This window comes from Lepisosteus oculatus, chromosome 2, assembly GCF_040954835.1.
Source record: "Lepisosteus oculatus isolate fLepOcu1 chromosome 2, fLepOcu1.hap2, whole genome shotgun sequence".
NCBI classification, from domain to species: domain Eukaryota; kingdom Metazoa; phylum Chordata; class Actinopteri; order Semionotiformes; family Lepisosteidae; genus Lepisosteus; species Lepisosteus oculatus.
Window position 1 is genome coordinate 32786987 of NC_090697.1, and position 16084 is coordinate 32803070.

Below are 16084 nucleotides of genomic sequence, written 5' to 3' on the forward strand. Positions count from 1 at the left end.
TTACACGTTTCCGTATGTAACTCGCAGCTCTATGCCAGAATGCAGAGTACACGCAGTTTTTAATAGCAAACCTGGAATGATAACCCGAAGAAAATAAAAGCAGGGAAAACATACTGCTGGAATTCCTTCTGAGGTGTTTAGTTCTTAATTTCTCCGTAGTATCACATGCGTGACTTTAACTATCACTTCATATTATTAGAAAAACTTGCCTTTACTAAATTAAAGCAAAATCTTATGTAAAACATGTTCTTTAGCAAATCCAAATGTCGTTGTATAAATTTATGTTTTCTTTAATACATTTGTCTACTGGAGTACAGAACAATGACTTTTTTTTCTGAAAATGATCATGAAAATTGTATTTTGGGGCATCTCTGATATAATTTCATTGTCATTGAGGATGATAAGAAAATACCCACTGTAAAACGGAATTGTATTTAAAGTAACATTCCTTAACTTTCTAAGCATTTATTCTCGTTAAGCATAAACAAGTCGAGGCAATGAGATTACATCGTAAAAATCGTCTACAGCAAGATCGGAGACGTATAAATTAGTAGTCTTCTACATTGCTTTGAGAAGCACACCTTTAGTTTCAGGATTCAAACAGCTGCCTTTATAACAAGTAGCGTGTTCTGACCGAGTGTTTTTGCAAAGCTAGAAGGAAATCTTACCCTGAGATTGGTTGACTTTAAGCTCCTCTAGTCGAACGTCAATACGCTTGACGTGGTAGTTTAATGTCTTCTGCCCAGCTTGCTACACGCCTCCTGTTTGTTACACAGAGAGGGTTCCAAGACTGGAAGCAAGAACAGAAAGCGCTTTGGGGAAGGGAATCGATTTTTTAAAGAGGCTGAACATTTTTTTTCACTCCGTTTTCAGGGAATTACAGGTCTATCGACTCCAATGAATCATCACTTAAATCTGTTAAATAGTAGTCCGTAAATTCAGCAGTCGTCAGCCATGAGCTGTTTGGATGTTATGTATCAAGTGTATGGTCATCCACAGCCGTATTTCGCTGCAGCCTATAGTCCCTATCATCATCAGGTACGTTGCTGCCGTACTTTAATGTCATGGAATAAATTGGGTGTTTTTATTGATTCTGTAAGTTACAACCAAACATTTGCCAATATATTGTTTTTATTTTTCATTAATTATCCTTCATGATTTATGGTTCAAGTTAAATATTAATTGATGAGATTGTAAATTGTAGCCTCCTATTGGCCCGGACCATTAAACCAACGTGATCACAGCAGAAGAGCAGGATGTACTCAAGTCTATTGTACAGTATATCTAGAATTCATAGTAAAGCTATAGTTTGGAAGTCTGGAAACTGTATGACCGCTATACGTTTGTCACATAAAAAGCCAAAATTGCTTTTTTAAGGCGTAAATGTAATTTGACTACATTTACGACATTTATTAATAACTAATAATTGTACAGTTTTAATTTAAAAGCCTAATGACCAAAGGTTTATGTTTACGTTAATTCGGTATAAGGACTGAGCTTCTGTACCGCAATGATGTGTTCGAAGATGCTGGATGAAACTGAAATTTGAATATAACACATAAGCTTGATATAGCTTGTAGTTGCCCACCTTTTTACGAAATAGTTTAACGAAATGGTATTGGCTCGACACTTGTTTTGTCATATTTTCGCAAGGTAGATTAAGTTTGGAACATGACTCGTTACCTTAAGAAAGATGTTCAGACTTTTATGCGTATTTTTAAAAACGTTGTAAGGAAATTTACCTTTTCTATTTTATATTGTTAGATACTGTGGCGTGTCTTTTAAACGTTGTATATGTTCTGGTTTGCGACGTACAGCAACAGCGTATAACGTCGATGCAGTGATTGTAATGTCTCTTTAATGTGTGTAGGGATTCCATTGAACAAACCAGGCAACTTTACAGGTCTGTGACCCTCCAGCCGACCGCAGTTTCATAAATTGATTTCCTGTTTTCAGGCGTTATTCATGGATCTCAAACGGGCCTGTGCCCCCTCCAAAATAAACTAAACCAATTTAAGACCAATTTACACTTTAGTCTCCGATTTTAAATAGTTTTGTCCTCTTTATCCAGAATGTTTTACTATTCATTTAGAAAAAAGAAACGCAGCTGTTCAAGAGTAGGTTTCAGATTAATATGCTATAAACTTCAGTTATAAATATGTACTAAAATGTTTAAGGCCCAAAATAAGATGAGAATAAAGCCAATAATGGACCGATTTGTCTTTTCCATTACTGCACCCAAAATAATACATACTCTTACTGTAGGTTTTCACCTTACTGAGTTATGTTAGATGTGATTGCCCACTGGAACGTTTTGCCACTTTCCTTAAACCTCTCACAGTCAATATCCAAATGTGACTCTTACTTTGTACAACGAGAAGGTTTTCATATTTTAAATAGTGTGAAAGTCTTTTTTAACGAGGCAATGAATGAATCATGAATCCGTTATCCTCGGTACAATTTACTATGAGACGTTCTCGGTTTTTTATATACGAGAGCGAACAGATTAAAGCCAAGAAAAGCTTGAGAGTGGGTGTGGAGATGGGCACTGTTTATTTAGAGGCATGAGGAGTTGTTTCAGTTCGACAAGGTGTTATTTTTCGCGATTGTTCTTATGTCGTTAATGAAGTCTTCTAAGGGACTAATGATCTACAGATGGTAACAGAAAATACTTACATTTTATATTGCATTTATTTTTATTTGACTAATGATTCGTAGCTATTCATATTCAGTTGGCGTCACCTCTGAATTGTAGCATAGTTTAGTTTATAACAGGATTGCATCATTTTAAAAACATTTTAGTTTACGGTCTTTTGCACATTTGAAGAATTATGTGCAAGATATTTCTTTAAACGGCTGTACAGCTTGAATGAGTTTCTTGCTGATACAGGTATCTGACAACGATGAGTGTTAAGAACCCGTTAATGGTAACATGATGACTGCACGAAAAGAATTTCATTAAACGATTACTTAGGTCACTGGCATGACAACTAATGCGTGATTTAGAAAGTGAAGCTTAATATCATTGCTCTAATATCCTCATTATGCAGCTATTAACAGTAATATTTGAAATACCGGGGAGATCGTTTACAGTAACACTTTTGTTTGGCAAAACAAATGGAAAACAAGAATGAAATAATAAATAATGGAAATATTTTTCAGTCAGAATGTTTGATCAAAGACCAGTTCTGCAAAGTCGTAATCATCACTGTTGTTGCTATTATTATTATTTTGTTTCAGAAGCTAGCATTTTTCTCTAAAATGCAAGAAGCGCAGGAAAGCGGCAGCAGCACTTTCTCCGGCCATTCTGGTCCAACTATTAAAGAAGAGGACTGCGCGCGCGACAAGGAGCGCGCTCCGGAGGCCGAGTACATCAACTCAAGATGCGTTCTCTTCACCTACGTTCAGGGGGACATCAGCGCCGTTGTCGATGAACATTTTAGTCGGGCTCTTAGCCAGCCCAGCAGTTACGTCCCCAGTAGTGCCAGTAACAAGACGTCAAGAAGCACATCTTCCTGGAGAGGTGGGCAGAATTACTTTTTACCACGGCATCGGTCTGCAGTAGTTGTGTCAGGTTTGATAGTATTTGATGTTGCTTATGAATTCCAAGACCATTTCTAATGAGGTGAAGAACTTGATTTACAGGCTCTAAGAAGGGATGCCTAGATGCACAATCTATGCTCAAAGGAAAATGTACGTTTCTTTTCATAAAATAATTTATGTGAAGAAAATATACGTCTCAATAGCTATTATTTTAAAATATAGATACAGCTCAATTCGTGGTCCTAGAGGGACGGTGAATACATTACTGTGTATTTGATGATTATTTAATTATTAATTGCTGTTAACGATTTCGTGACTCTTTGCAAGTTTCATAGACTTTATAAACATGAAATGAGGCTTGCGATCCAGTAATACTTCTGGATTTTTAGGTTTTACGATTAATATCTCAAAAACATTTTAAAGTTATTCTGAGGTAATGAAGTATATTAAAATTACAGAACGAGTTAAAAGATACGACCCATATATTTGAAGGCTTTACGTTACATTCTCTGATGTGGCTGTTAAACTATGGCTTTCGCCCTTGCAAATTTGTTTCTCGTTTATATATGTAATTCCATCTTCTGGGAACCGAAAATGTCAAACATGTTTTATAAACTTCAAGTTTTGACGACTTGTTGTAAACACAATATAAATAGCTGAAAGTCTGTGCACACTATTTGCTCATTTAAATGATGTATGTCAAGCGTTTGATTACTTTGGTGTAAGAATTAAGACTTTTACTGCGCCCCATGTTTTTTTAATTATTTGAAAGTGTTGACCGATTTCTTACCTTTTAAAAACGATAACGGCGTATAGATTACACTGAAATCCGCAGGTTAGAAATGGATTTTGTATTCCATTGGTATTTTTTTCCCACTTAATTCTGTTAAAATCCGCGAGGTACTACTTCTAAAGAACGCTAAACGGCATTTTCCTGTTGTTATATTGATTATCAAGCTTATTACTTTTAAAAGCAATGTAGCACTATTCCATCGAGTCCCCAGCATTTCTAGTTAAAGGTTGCCATTTGCCGAATCTTGTTCATTTTACAAAATACCGGCAAGTCCAGAATTCCAAGTGCAAGTTAGAAGCTGGCCGCCAGAGAATATTCTGGGTATCTTTCAAAACGCTCTTGCTTTTACAGGCCTCGGGAAACCTAGGAAAATGAACCTCTGTTCGACTTTGCTTTCAGCTGAGGTTGTTCTGGCCGTTGTGGACCAATTCCTTAGACTCCGTATTTTCATTTGGCAAGAGTGTGAGCTTACAAAATGTTCCTGACTGTTCGTTGTTAACCAGGTTTCCCGGGGCTTTTTGTTCACCGATAAGGAATATATGAACAGAGACATATTTTGTTTGAAAGGGACACCCGTGTTCTTCAGACACATAGTGGAGCAAGTACATGATTTGTAAATCATTTCAAATTAAAGAATGATGGTGTTATTGTCATGTTGTAGCTGATGAATAAAGACATTTAATAAGACCATTCAACTTTACTTTAACAAAATGCAAAATAACTGCAAGCAGGATATATACCAGGAAGCTCCAAAATGACCAGGCAGAGGCACAAAGGGAGACGTTTACAATAGAATTTAAACACAAGGCTTGATTTCCGTTAGTACTTGTTCTGTCTCCTCCATGAGCACAGCGTAAGATATTTCCTAACCAGGCTCGAGCGCTTCTTCTTAGTCCACTCTTGCCACAGCTATGAGTTATGACCTTTCCTTCATGGCGACAGCAGGCACAATCTTGAATCAAATGCCACAAAGGATAGTGAGAAAACTCCTCAAGATAGGCCAAAATATCGCAGATCAATTGTATCTAAATTACTTAAAATTTCCTTAGAGGGACACTTCTCACATAATGCACAGATCTTCTAAATAATAAGACAGGTCACCCAATGGCATGAGGTCTCTTACGGTGTCTCTTGCCCCTGCTTCCTACCTGGGAGCCTGTACTGTAGGTACCTCACTGGCTCTGGCATTGCCAGGTCCTAGGGCACAAGAATAGTCCTGAGCAATGGGTACAGAACAGGTGTGTTGCGCAACCCTTCCACATGATCAAAACACTCTTCAGTTCAATGGCCTGTCAGATTCGAAATGGAAATGCAGGTAAATAATAAAAAGTAGAGTATGTGCATCCATCAGTGGTCCTTGTTTATTCTGTTTCTGACCCGTTCAAAGTGTGACTTCTGTACATGCTGAGACAAGTGAAAACTAAATCTGGATAGCAGTCATTTAGTAAACGAGCAACAAGGGAACACACATACTAAAGCAGCTCTGTCTTTTGTTGTGTTTGCGTGGCTGTAGATGGATCATTCCCCATGAGCCAGAGGAGTTTCCCTCCGTCCTTTTGGAACAGCACCTACCAGCCTGCCGTCACCGCCTCTCTCAGCAGTGCACTGGGCGCCCCTCACGCCGAGATCCCCTTCCCAGCAGACCCCTACTCCGCTGCCTCTCTACACAGCCACTTGCACCAGGGCCCCGCTGAGCCCTGGCACCACGCTCATCACCACCATCACCCTTACTCCCTCAGCGGGGCCATCAGCACGCAGAGCTCCGCCTACCCGCGGCCCACCATGCACGACGTCTACGGGACGCCCTTCGACCCGCGCTACAGCTCCCTCCTCGTGCCCTCCGTGCGGCCACACCGCCTCACGCCTGCCACCGTCCCCGCCCCCGGAGCCCCGCAGTGCGACCTCGGGAAGGGCGAGTCTGCCTCCTCGGCCTGGACGGGGGCGTTCACAGGGGCCGGGACAGACATGGGCCAGAGCCTCAGCCTCAACATGGACGCAGGTACATTGGAGCACACGTGTGGCTCAGCCAGCCCTGTGGAGCCGGGAGGCTGACAGATCCCTCATTCATTTATTCATTCAGACCTGGCCAGTTATTGTGAGAGCACACACAGTAAGAAACATAACACCCCTGCTCAAACAGCTCCATACTTGACGTCGGTGATAATCAGAGAGCTTTAGGTGATTATCAGACATTTTTTTAGCATATTGTTGTATTAGGCAACACATAAATGAAAAACCTTTGGTGGATTCACGGAATCCTTCATATAGTATTTAACGAAATATTAGATTATATTTTATATTATTCTGAAATCCATGGGATTATCCATCTTTTGTGCAGCGTGAACAGAAATACATTTTAAACAGAGATGCTTCTTTATAGTCATTAACATACTCACAAAGAATGCATAGACCTCCTAAACAATAAAGGACTCTATAAACACATTATGAAATGTGGGGCATTAAGTAACAATTGAAATATTTTAAACAAAAACAATACAATGATTAAATAACATGCCCTATCAAAGACTGCTGCTTGTTTTACATCAAAACATAATGGCTTTGACCGTGCAATGTCTTTTAAAAATTAAATCATCCCATCATTCAATTTTTTTTAATTTAACATTAAATTTAAGGAAGAGTCTTCTAATGATTTCAACTTTTTGCTCTCAAAACAATTTGAAGACGGGATCTAAAGCTTCTTAAAAATACACTGGATATGTTTTTTAAACTTTTGCTAACATTTCAGTTTGGAGGATTGTAAATGGCACCTTTTGTGTAAAAGAAGCAACCAATTAAGCATGTGTGAATAATCTGAATTTTGTGTATAAAAAGACAAATGATCACTGTAGGTGATCGGTTCCTACTAGGGTTATCGATGCTCTATTCATATCTTCTGGGTTATTAGAATATACAATTGGAGTATTACTGAACAATTTCTTAGGTAAACATAGTGTAGTAAAATTTGAAACTGATCAGAAACAAATTTATCTGCACAGCACATTTGTCATCTCTGATCATGATCTGGAGAAAAGTTCAGCAGCTCTGTACCGTGTACAGTTTCTCTGTTAGGTTTGTGCGTTTGCTTTGCTCCTCTCTGGGCGACTCTGCTCTTTTGCTTCAGGGGTTCTTCGTTTAGAGTTCAACTGTTTGTCTTCCTTTCCCTAATCTTCTTTTTCTTGCGCTTTTTCTCTCATTTCCTCTCTCAGGTCTGCAGCCCCAGGAGAAAAGCAAGGACCTATACTGGTTTTAAAGCACTCCTGCACCTACCTCCCTTGGCTGTCCTCTGTATCTCTACCTTGTAGAAATTAAAAAGGCATTTTTTTCTGTAACAGATTCTAATCTTGGTTTCAGCTCGGCGTTACTCCTTTTGTGGCGGAGCCCTCCTGAGCTGATTTGCCAGCAGGAGAAACAAGAAAACAAACTGATCAGAAGAACTGATATTCTTCACCAGAGCAAAGGAGAAAAGGGAGCCTTCAACACTGATACCCCCCCCCAATACATCTTAAAAAGTAGAGCTATGGATGGCTAACTTCTCTTTCATCCATTTAAACGGAGAATTTCTGCTTTTCTTGGGGAAACATGAAGAAACAGTTTTTAGGTATAGCAAAACCGTGGCACATTTTGTTGTGAACTAAATTAATCGACTGGCACGGAGTTCTGTGAGGAGTTTTGCCACTACTGAGTAACTTAAAAAAAAACGCAACACGTGTGCTCAACACATTTTGTTTTGGATGGAATGGAAAGAAGATAAAATCATAAAATATAAGACATTATTGTGATATGAACTGGGCAGCGGCTATTTGAAGCCACCTGACTCAATGTTGCTCCACTGCAGCTGTCAGGAACAACTGTTCTAACTCAACAGACTTACAATTAAGGTGGCACTTCACTGAGTTTGACCAAACAAGTGCTTCAGACTTCTCACAAGGGGCATTTTGTGAAATCCAGACCCTCCCCCAATTGAAAATAAGACAGCCCTCACAGGGAACAACTGCAAAAAGCAACAGGAGCAAAGATCAGGAAAGAGCGATCGAGGACACATGATCCCTCTCACTACAAGCTCTTTCTGTGTGTTTAGCTGTCTTTTTGCCACTGAGACATTTGTAACTGTAAAAAAGAGTTGCATTAAAGATCTTTATTGAAAAGGTCTTTGGTCTTTGAGTCGTTGCTGGTGTCATGGAAGTCAAGGTTTTAAATCTGAGCATATTAATATATTTCAGTTAAAGTATTTATTTTCCTAATGCAAATACAATGGAGATAAGTTTTTGGTCTTTTGAAGAAACCCGTGGCAAATGCATTGCAGTGGAATTAAATATCATAGTGCAGCTCTTCTAAAGCGGCGTGCTCCTTTTTCCTTTTTGTTCTGAAAAATGTACGTCAGCATAAAAAGTAATTTTAAAGTTCAAAGTTTTAAACAGCACATGGAATGATTTTAGACTTTATGGCAGAAAATACTAAGTTATGCAAAAAATATAAACATTTTTGACACCAGAAAATTACTTTACAGTCCTTTTCAATTTAATAATACAGGTTAAAGCGATACACATGGCACAAGGCACTTTAATCAACAGTTCTGTAGGGTCTTTCACCATTCTGTGGAAAAGTACAGCTGTAGAGAAATGTCATTCTTCCTTCAGTCTTTGAAAGAAATTTCAGCAGTGCAGGAGTGTTTACATTTCAACTATTTACTAAGGACTGTTTTCAATATGCTGTCCATGTCCAAATACATTTTAACCTTACCATGATAAAGATATGGTGACTAAAATGTACAGATTTAAAATGAGAAAGTTATATGGCAATCACACACAGTTTACAGAGCTTTAACCAACAGGTATGAAAACAAATAAAACCTGATATGTGCATTTTCTTTTTTTCTAATTTTCGAGAAAAAATGTTGTTTTCCAAGCACAAATTGTATAACTGAAAACCCAAATTGGTAAAAAAATGTAGGTCAGGCTAGTAGAGGCATATTTCCACGCAGTTTTATAAATACTTTTTAACTCAGTTGTTTATTACATTGGGTTTATTTGTTCCAAACATTTGTTCAAACTTTATTGAACTACACCGAATAGCCCATCCCTGAGCAACCTGTCTACCTTCCAGATGTACGATTCCTGACCAAGAAAAACTTCATACAATTATAATGCAGATTTGGTATAATGATTTTCCACTAAAGTTAAAAGAAGATCTGTTTTATTTACAGGAATGTTTAACAGATACCTAAAGCACGTCTAAATATGTCACAGATTCAGGATAATGTTTAAAAAACAAATTGACATTTATGATAGTTATAAATTGTGGGTTCACTGTGTTTTTCCATAGCTGAATTGTTATGACTGTGTAAAGAAAGCTACAAAGAAGTGAAGAACATTTAAAGTGCCATATGTCTTTTGTCTCCATGGTTTTGATTTAATTTGCTAATACGGGGCAGCTGTTAATTAATGTCAATTAAAGTCATGCTTAACTTGATGAATGACAAGAGTAGTAGTGGGTGAAAAGAACTGTTCCTGTATGGCCGAATTTCTGATTCAAAGAGAAAAAACTTGTGATGTTCGGGTCTGTTTCCCAGGGATCAGTGCATGCGTTATATGCGTTATGTACATTGACACAGCTCATTTTCTTATAATCAAGATTTGAATATAAAAATGTCATGCTTTCTATGGACCTAAAAGTTGTATTTTGTTAATGTCACTTTTTCAACTGTTTGTATGAGTGTTTTATCAATTCTGGTATTTACTGCAGGCACAAATGTTCATTCCACATTTTATACAATGTTTTATGATAGAACTTATCAAATGATTGAGCATTTTATGAAAACTGTAGTTATGTTCTTAGTTTTTTAATGGGGTAATTGTTTTCTTTCGTTTCTGGTTAGGTAGCCGTCTTTGTTTAATTAGTGTGTCAGATGAATTCATGAAGATGCTAGTACAAATCCAAAGAGACATTTCTGCCATTGCATAATTGGCACCGCATTGTCCGAAAAGTCTAATTTGCCTAAAAAATCAATCTACTCTTTCATAATGATGAAAAAACAAATGTCCAGTTAATTAAAAACTAGGAATACTCATAATCTGTGCTTTTTGGATATAAAGAGGAAACGTTGGCAATGCTGATCTTTTGGCTTGGTTGAAGTAGAAAGTGGTCCACTTTTACAGGATTTTAGCCAGTAAGTAATTTGGCGGTGCAGTAAGACTCTGACAGAGCTCTCTCTCTGTGCTTGGTAGAAGCTGATCTACAGCCCCAGAGCTGGATCATGGAAAGGACACTTGATAGCCGCTGTTTCCATGGCTGGAATATTTGTGAAGTTAACGCATAATCTGAAAGCAGAAGCTAATAAATTACAGGGTGCTAATTGGAGCTGGAGTGGAGCTGTCAATCACATTATCCTAAACACACAGGGACCCTTTTAACCTAAAAAGGAAAGGGACTCGAAGAGGAGCAACCAGTTGTCACCACGCGTGCCCTTCACTGCTGTTACAATTGAGCATTCAACCGGTGCAGACTGAACAGAATGATTAAAGCAAAAAAAACAACAACAAAACTTTAGAGCAGACATTTAATGAGCATGTGTGCAAATTACATTTGGGTTTTAACTCTGGCAAGGATTAAATCATTTGGTAAGATTTGTTTTTAAAGTGTCATAATCTTTCACGCAAGCACAGATGCATACACTCAGTCAAAAGGATTGACTTGAACAGACGATTCTATGCTTATTTTTATTCGGTAACTAGGCTGTGGTGTCATAATTCAAAAGGCTATTTTCATTAGGTGTTTGCTGACATAAAGTTCCCTTTATGGAGCACTACTTACGTATTCACCTAGAATCAGGGTAATTTGTTCAAATGTTTTTTAGTCTGTCTTTGTATGCAGGATTTTACTACACTGTTGTCTTACTAACATTGTCTTCTATATCGGAATAAGATGAAACAAAATTATATTTGGAATGTTTTTCTTAATTTGTGCTATATATTTTAAAATAATGTATACATTTTTCCATACATAATGACATGCTATATAGAATTGGTGTGGTATGGCTAATTCATTAGTCATGGGATCACTATGTGTTACATACATAAATAACAAAAACTACATGTTTATTTAAGAAAGCACTTAAGAACAGGACTTTTCAACCTATTTTCTAAATAGAATACAGATTAGGTTAGAGTGGGAAGCTGCACAGTTCACTCATCAGAAGAAGGCCTCACTGTTGAAAAGTTGTATCTTGTGCTTTGCAGATCTTGTTGCTTTACAGATCGTTTCTCAAACATTTTTTTTTCTCTGGAGTGCCAGTCATGATTAAAACACAACTAGGGAGATTAATTTAAATTTGAGGCTGCACTTGCATTTTCCCCATCGAACTTAGAGCACTGATGATGTTAATGCATTGAAGAACCGCTGGTGGTAAACAGCCGAAAACTTGAATGTGCACACCTGAGAATATCATTTGTAGTATGTATGTTAACAACTGTATGTTTTCCATTCAGTTTCTGAATTTATCATGATGTGTTCTTGCTTTTCCTCAATTTCTTTGCCCAGAAATAAGGTGACCTTTAAAATCACATTTTATTATATACTCACCTGATTTAGAATCACAAATTTATTTAAGGTTCGACTCCTCAATGACTCCTCTACTTTCTCGGGTCTCGGCTATGATATACTGTATAACATACAGTAGACACACACATTCAGGGCTAATCATCATTTCACATGAACCCAGCTTCAACCTACCTGACAAGACAGTTAGCACTAAAGGGAAGAGCATTGCATCTTTTACTTTTGTCACTCTAACCCCAGCAAGATAGTGGAATGGCTCTGATAGAGCCTTGACCGCTGACCAGGACATTTTTCAACACCACTGGATTTTAAAATGACGACATACTATAAATTGAAAAAATGTAATTTCCAAAATGCCTGTGTGCAACACAAGCATCTGTTCACAGCAAAATCAGACTTGAAGCTTTTGGACAAACCAGTAACATTGCTCAGCTGTTTACACAGTCTAATTCTTGGCAGAAACAGTACTCTGCATGGATATTAATTAACATATTTTATCTCAGCAATACAATACACATTTAACCTTTGCAGTCTTCCAATTTTTGATTTTTTAAAATCCTCTCCTGGGTCAAAGTGTCTAAGTGAACACAACATGATATTGTTACCCTCCGCAAGGAAAACTGGTGATTTTTGGGCCACAGAGCTCAGCCTGCACTCAGATCCAGGGCCTTCGCTAATTGAGCCACTGGGGAATCAATTTCAGTTTTCAAAGGTCTGAAATTCAAAACTTGTTGTCTTTTTCTTTGAAATGGTAAATTACCTTTTCAAATTTAACAAGCAGCATAGTAACATCACTTTGTAGAGGGTATGGATACAGACTGGGGAATCTCAAACAATTTCACAAAACGGGAATCATACAGTATATAGGAAATCCCTCTGCTTCTGTTTTGTTTTTGCTGTTTCTTGGTCACACTAGTATACATCTTATAATGCCATTGACCCAGCCTTGAAATACAAGATGGGAAAGAACACTGTAGACATTAACTTTAAGCAAAAAAATGTTGTCATCAAAACTGATCAGATACTTGAGAAACAGACACTATTGATCATGATTTTAAAAATGCATCGTTACCACCTTGTAGCCTCATCGGAGCTCAGAAGCTAAGCAATGCTGTGCTGAGGCTGGACAGATGGACAGTGCTGACAGTAAAACGTGGGTCCCACTGGTGTTACTGGTCAGTGGCAATCACTTCTGAAGCAGTGCCCATATTATGATGACAGGCAACACTTTACTGGAGGAGATGCTATCCTTCAGCTGAGATGTTAATCTGAGCTCTTGGCTATTGGTTATTGAAGATCCTATGGTCTTGTTAGTAAGAGTAGTTGTATCAACAGCAGCGTCCTTAGTTAAACTGTACTGCACAATCTGGTCTCTCTAAATTTCCTTTGTATTTCAACTGTTAAAGCACTTTCTGTCTTCACCAGCTGATCTGCTGTGTAGTGGAACTGCTGACACATAATAGTTGGTGTGTTTTACCCAGGTGGTTGCAACATTGCAGTGGTGAACAAAGTGAGTCCTCTCCTATGTGTGAAGTACTTTATGAATCTTTGGGATGAAAAATTATATAAATGTAATGAATTATTAGCAACAGATCTACCAACAGGCAGGAAACATCTTTGAATTATGATCAGTTACATGCAATAATGACAGAATGACACGATTCCTGTATTTGAAAAGAGTCACATCAGGCGTCATTTTCACAAAGGAAAAATTTACGGCTTCAGATACAGTAAGTTGGGCATCATGACATACAGTACAGTAGGTGCTGTTGATGATGCAGTAAACTACTACACTGCAATATAATAATCAGACTTTGAAACCTGGATTCTACCTATTGTTACAGCAAAACCAATTTTAACATAATACCTTAACAATACAAGAATGCTAGAGTCACCCAAGATATTTTGCTTCATGCTGGTTCCAAAATAGTTCATTAACCTGCTGTTTCACCAGATCATGAGAAAACTAGCCACTTGTGGTGCAATAAATGTTTGTCAGTATCACTTGGGCATAATTTACTTATACAGAGGTACCTGTTTTAAATACACTGTGGTGACCTTATCCTTTTCTTTGCTAGAAATGTGTTGAAAGTGATATCACAATCACAATTTATACAAGAAACATTATATTGTCCTTTGTTTTGCTGCAAATATATGGCTGTATTTAAGGGCTTCAGAATGCATATTTTGCAAAATCCTATAAAAATATTCTCATAAATGCAAAGAAAAATGGATCTGAAAGTATTATTGTAAACATACCACAACTAAATAACACATGGTATTAGGTTCTTACTGAGAGGATGAATAAATCACCCTGTAACCTTACACTTTCAAGTACTCTAACATGACGTGCCACTGACCTTTTACCATGAAGCTCTGGGCAACACGCCACAGCAAGGAGTTCCACAAAATAAATAACAAACCGACAACTGATATTTACACATCTTTTCTTCCTTTTAGGATCATACACATTTATAGAAATGTTTGCATAGAAAGGTGATTTTTGAATTGTTTTGTGCATCAAGTCCGGTGAAAGGTTTTACTCCCATGTGCGGAAAAAAAAACCTTTGTCAGACACTTTTTTTAATAAGATTTTTTATTTATTTCCAGTTTCTCTTTGAAAATTGCTAGATAAACTATGCAATTAAAACCGGGTGTAGGACTTAACCATCCCAATTGTTTCGAAAACACCAGTCTAGCTGAAGAAATTCGTTTTTATGTTGATTATAAGAAGGGCTGGTAGTATCATAACCCCGCAGGACGATTTGAAGAGGAATGTTAATAATGCTAATGCAGTAGTTGTAAAGCAGCTCTATATGACATTCAGACAGTGCACATGTCCCACATGGTTGGCAATTTTCACACCACTAGCACTGGCATTTTTCACATTAGTCAACATAAGCACTACAAATGCTACCTTGGAACTAACTACAGAAACAGTGTAGAATGGCCTTCATAAGGCTTGACTTTAGTTAGTTTAGTACAGAAAACATTTTGTAAAATTTAATTGCTATGCCATTTTAAATATTGCAATGAGTGTATTTTTATTGCGAAAAAGCATTTTTTTTTATCATCACCCTTTTCAGTCCAATTAACACACTTCAAAACACGGTGCTGCGCCAGAAGTTTTTAAATTCCAAATTTCTATATCATGTCATTAGCATTTGCTTTCCCTGTAACTGGTGTGTCAGGCATGGCAGGATGTAGCAGCTGTATCACTCCCACTGAGGAGGTGTCAGCAACAGTCGTACTTCCACCTCAAACATGCTGGACATTTGAGCATACAGTCAACGGCACTGGTCTTGGGTGCAGTATGTTGGCACTAGCCTACTTAAGCTAATTCTACACTCGAAGTATGGCTCAGTTAGTACAGAACTTTTTATAAGAGTATGTAATGGAGCAGATTCAGCCCACATTCTGTATTAGTCTTGATAGACAATGGCATTTTCCTGTACAGAAATCTCCACATCTGTGGTACAGTATCTGTGTTAAATATGTTGTTCCTCTTTAATGAATTGTCTTGATCGCTGCTCCATTGTGATCATGTCTGTAAGCAAAAAAGGGTTGTGCTCTTCTAGTAGTTTGTAACTATATTGTATCAGTTCTTTGTTTTTCTTTTAATGACACACACTGAAAAATGTACATGAATAACTTTCCCTTAATCGCAATGAATCCCAAAGAGCTTTGACCACAGCAGGACGCTCACTGCATTCACCACTGAAACCCACCTGGGTGACGTTCATCAGCCATAACGCGCCAACAGCCCATGTACCTAACAGGCAGAAAAGTGAGAAAGTGCTTCACCAATCCTGAAATAAGGTGAAAGTTCAGATAGGCAAGATTGTGCCAGAGTAGAATTTAGCCAGGATACCATGATTATCAACCCTGATCCTACAAACAATTCTAAGTCATCTTTAATGGCTAAGTAGTCAGGACATTGATTTAACAATTCATCTGAGGACTGGCACCTCCTACAGCAACAAGTGCCCTGTTGCCATACTGGCATGCCGATAGAACCACCCACCTGTAATAAACAGTACGACAAATAGTATTTATTTAGTATTTTCTAGGTGTAGAAGTTCTTTGTACTACAGTATCTTAACATAATTCAGCATACTGGAGACTAAAAATGTCTTTCCCATTGACAGAAAGCAATGAAGGCAAACTAGTGATAGAAAAAATATGAGACCAATC

General features: G+C 37.7%; 1 protein-coding gene across 4 annotated transcripts; it reads left to right on the forward strand.

The window, feature by feature from the left end:
* The first annotated feature begins 728 nt into the window (after positions 1-728).
* Positions 729-8484, forward strand: vgll2a (vestigial-like family member 2a). Of its 4 annotated transcripts, none has more exons than XM_006626285.3 (4): positions 729-1038; positions 3244-3523; positions 5850-6335; positions 7688-8484. In XM_006626285.3, the coding sequence occupies exons 1-4, from the start codon at positions 955-957 to the stop codon at positions 7726-7728; spliced, it is 891 nt and encodes a 296-aa protein (XP_006626348.2). In that variant the 5' UTR covers positions 729-954; the 3' UTR covers positions 7729-8484. The 4 variants fall into 4 exon arrangements, with proteins under 4 accessions (XP_006626348.2, XP_015211165.2, XP_015211149.2 ...); XM_015355679.2 differs by having other exon boundaries at positions 730-1038; positions 7543-8484; XM_015355663.2 differs by having other exon boundaries at positions 731-1038; positions 3241-3523; positions 7543-8484.
* Positions 8485-16084: the final 7600 nt, after the last annotated feature.

Excerpts from the sequence above, each read along its gene's own strand:
- vgll2a (XM_015355663.2), top strand. The coding sequence starts at position 955 with ATGAGCTGTTTGGATGTTATGTATCAAGTGTATGGTCATCCACAGCCG. Across the intron at positions 1,039-3,240 it reads ATAGTCCCTATCATCATCAG|AAGCTAGCATTTTTCTCTAA; the intron begins GTACGTTGCTGC and ends ATTTTGTTTCAG. Across the intron at positions 6,336-7,542 it reads CAGCCTCAACATGGACGCAG|GTCTGCAGCCCCAGGAGAAA; the intron begins GTACATTGGAGC and ends TTCCTCTCTCAG.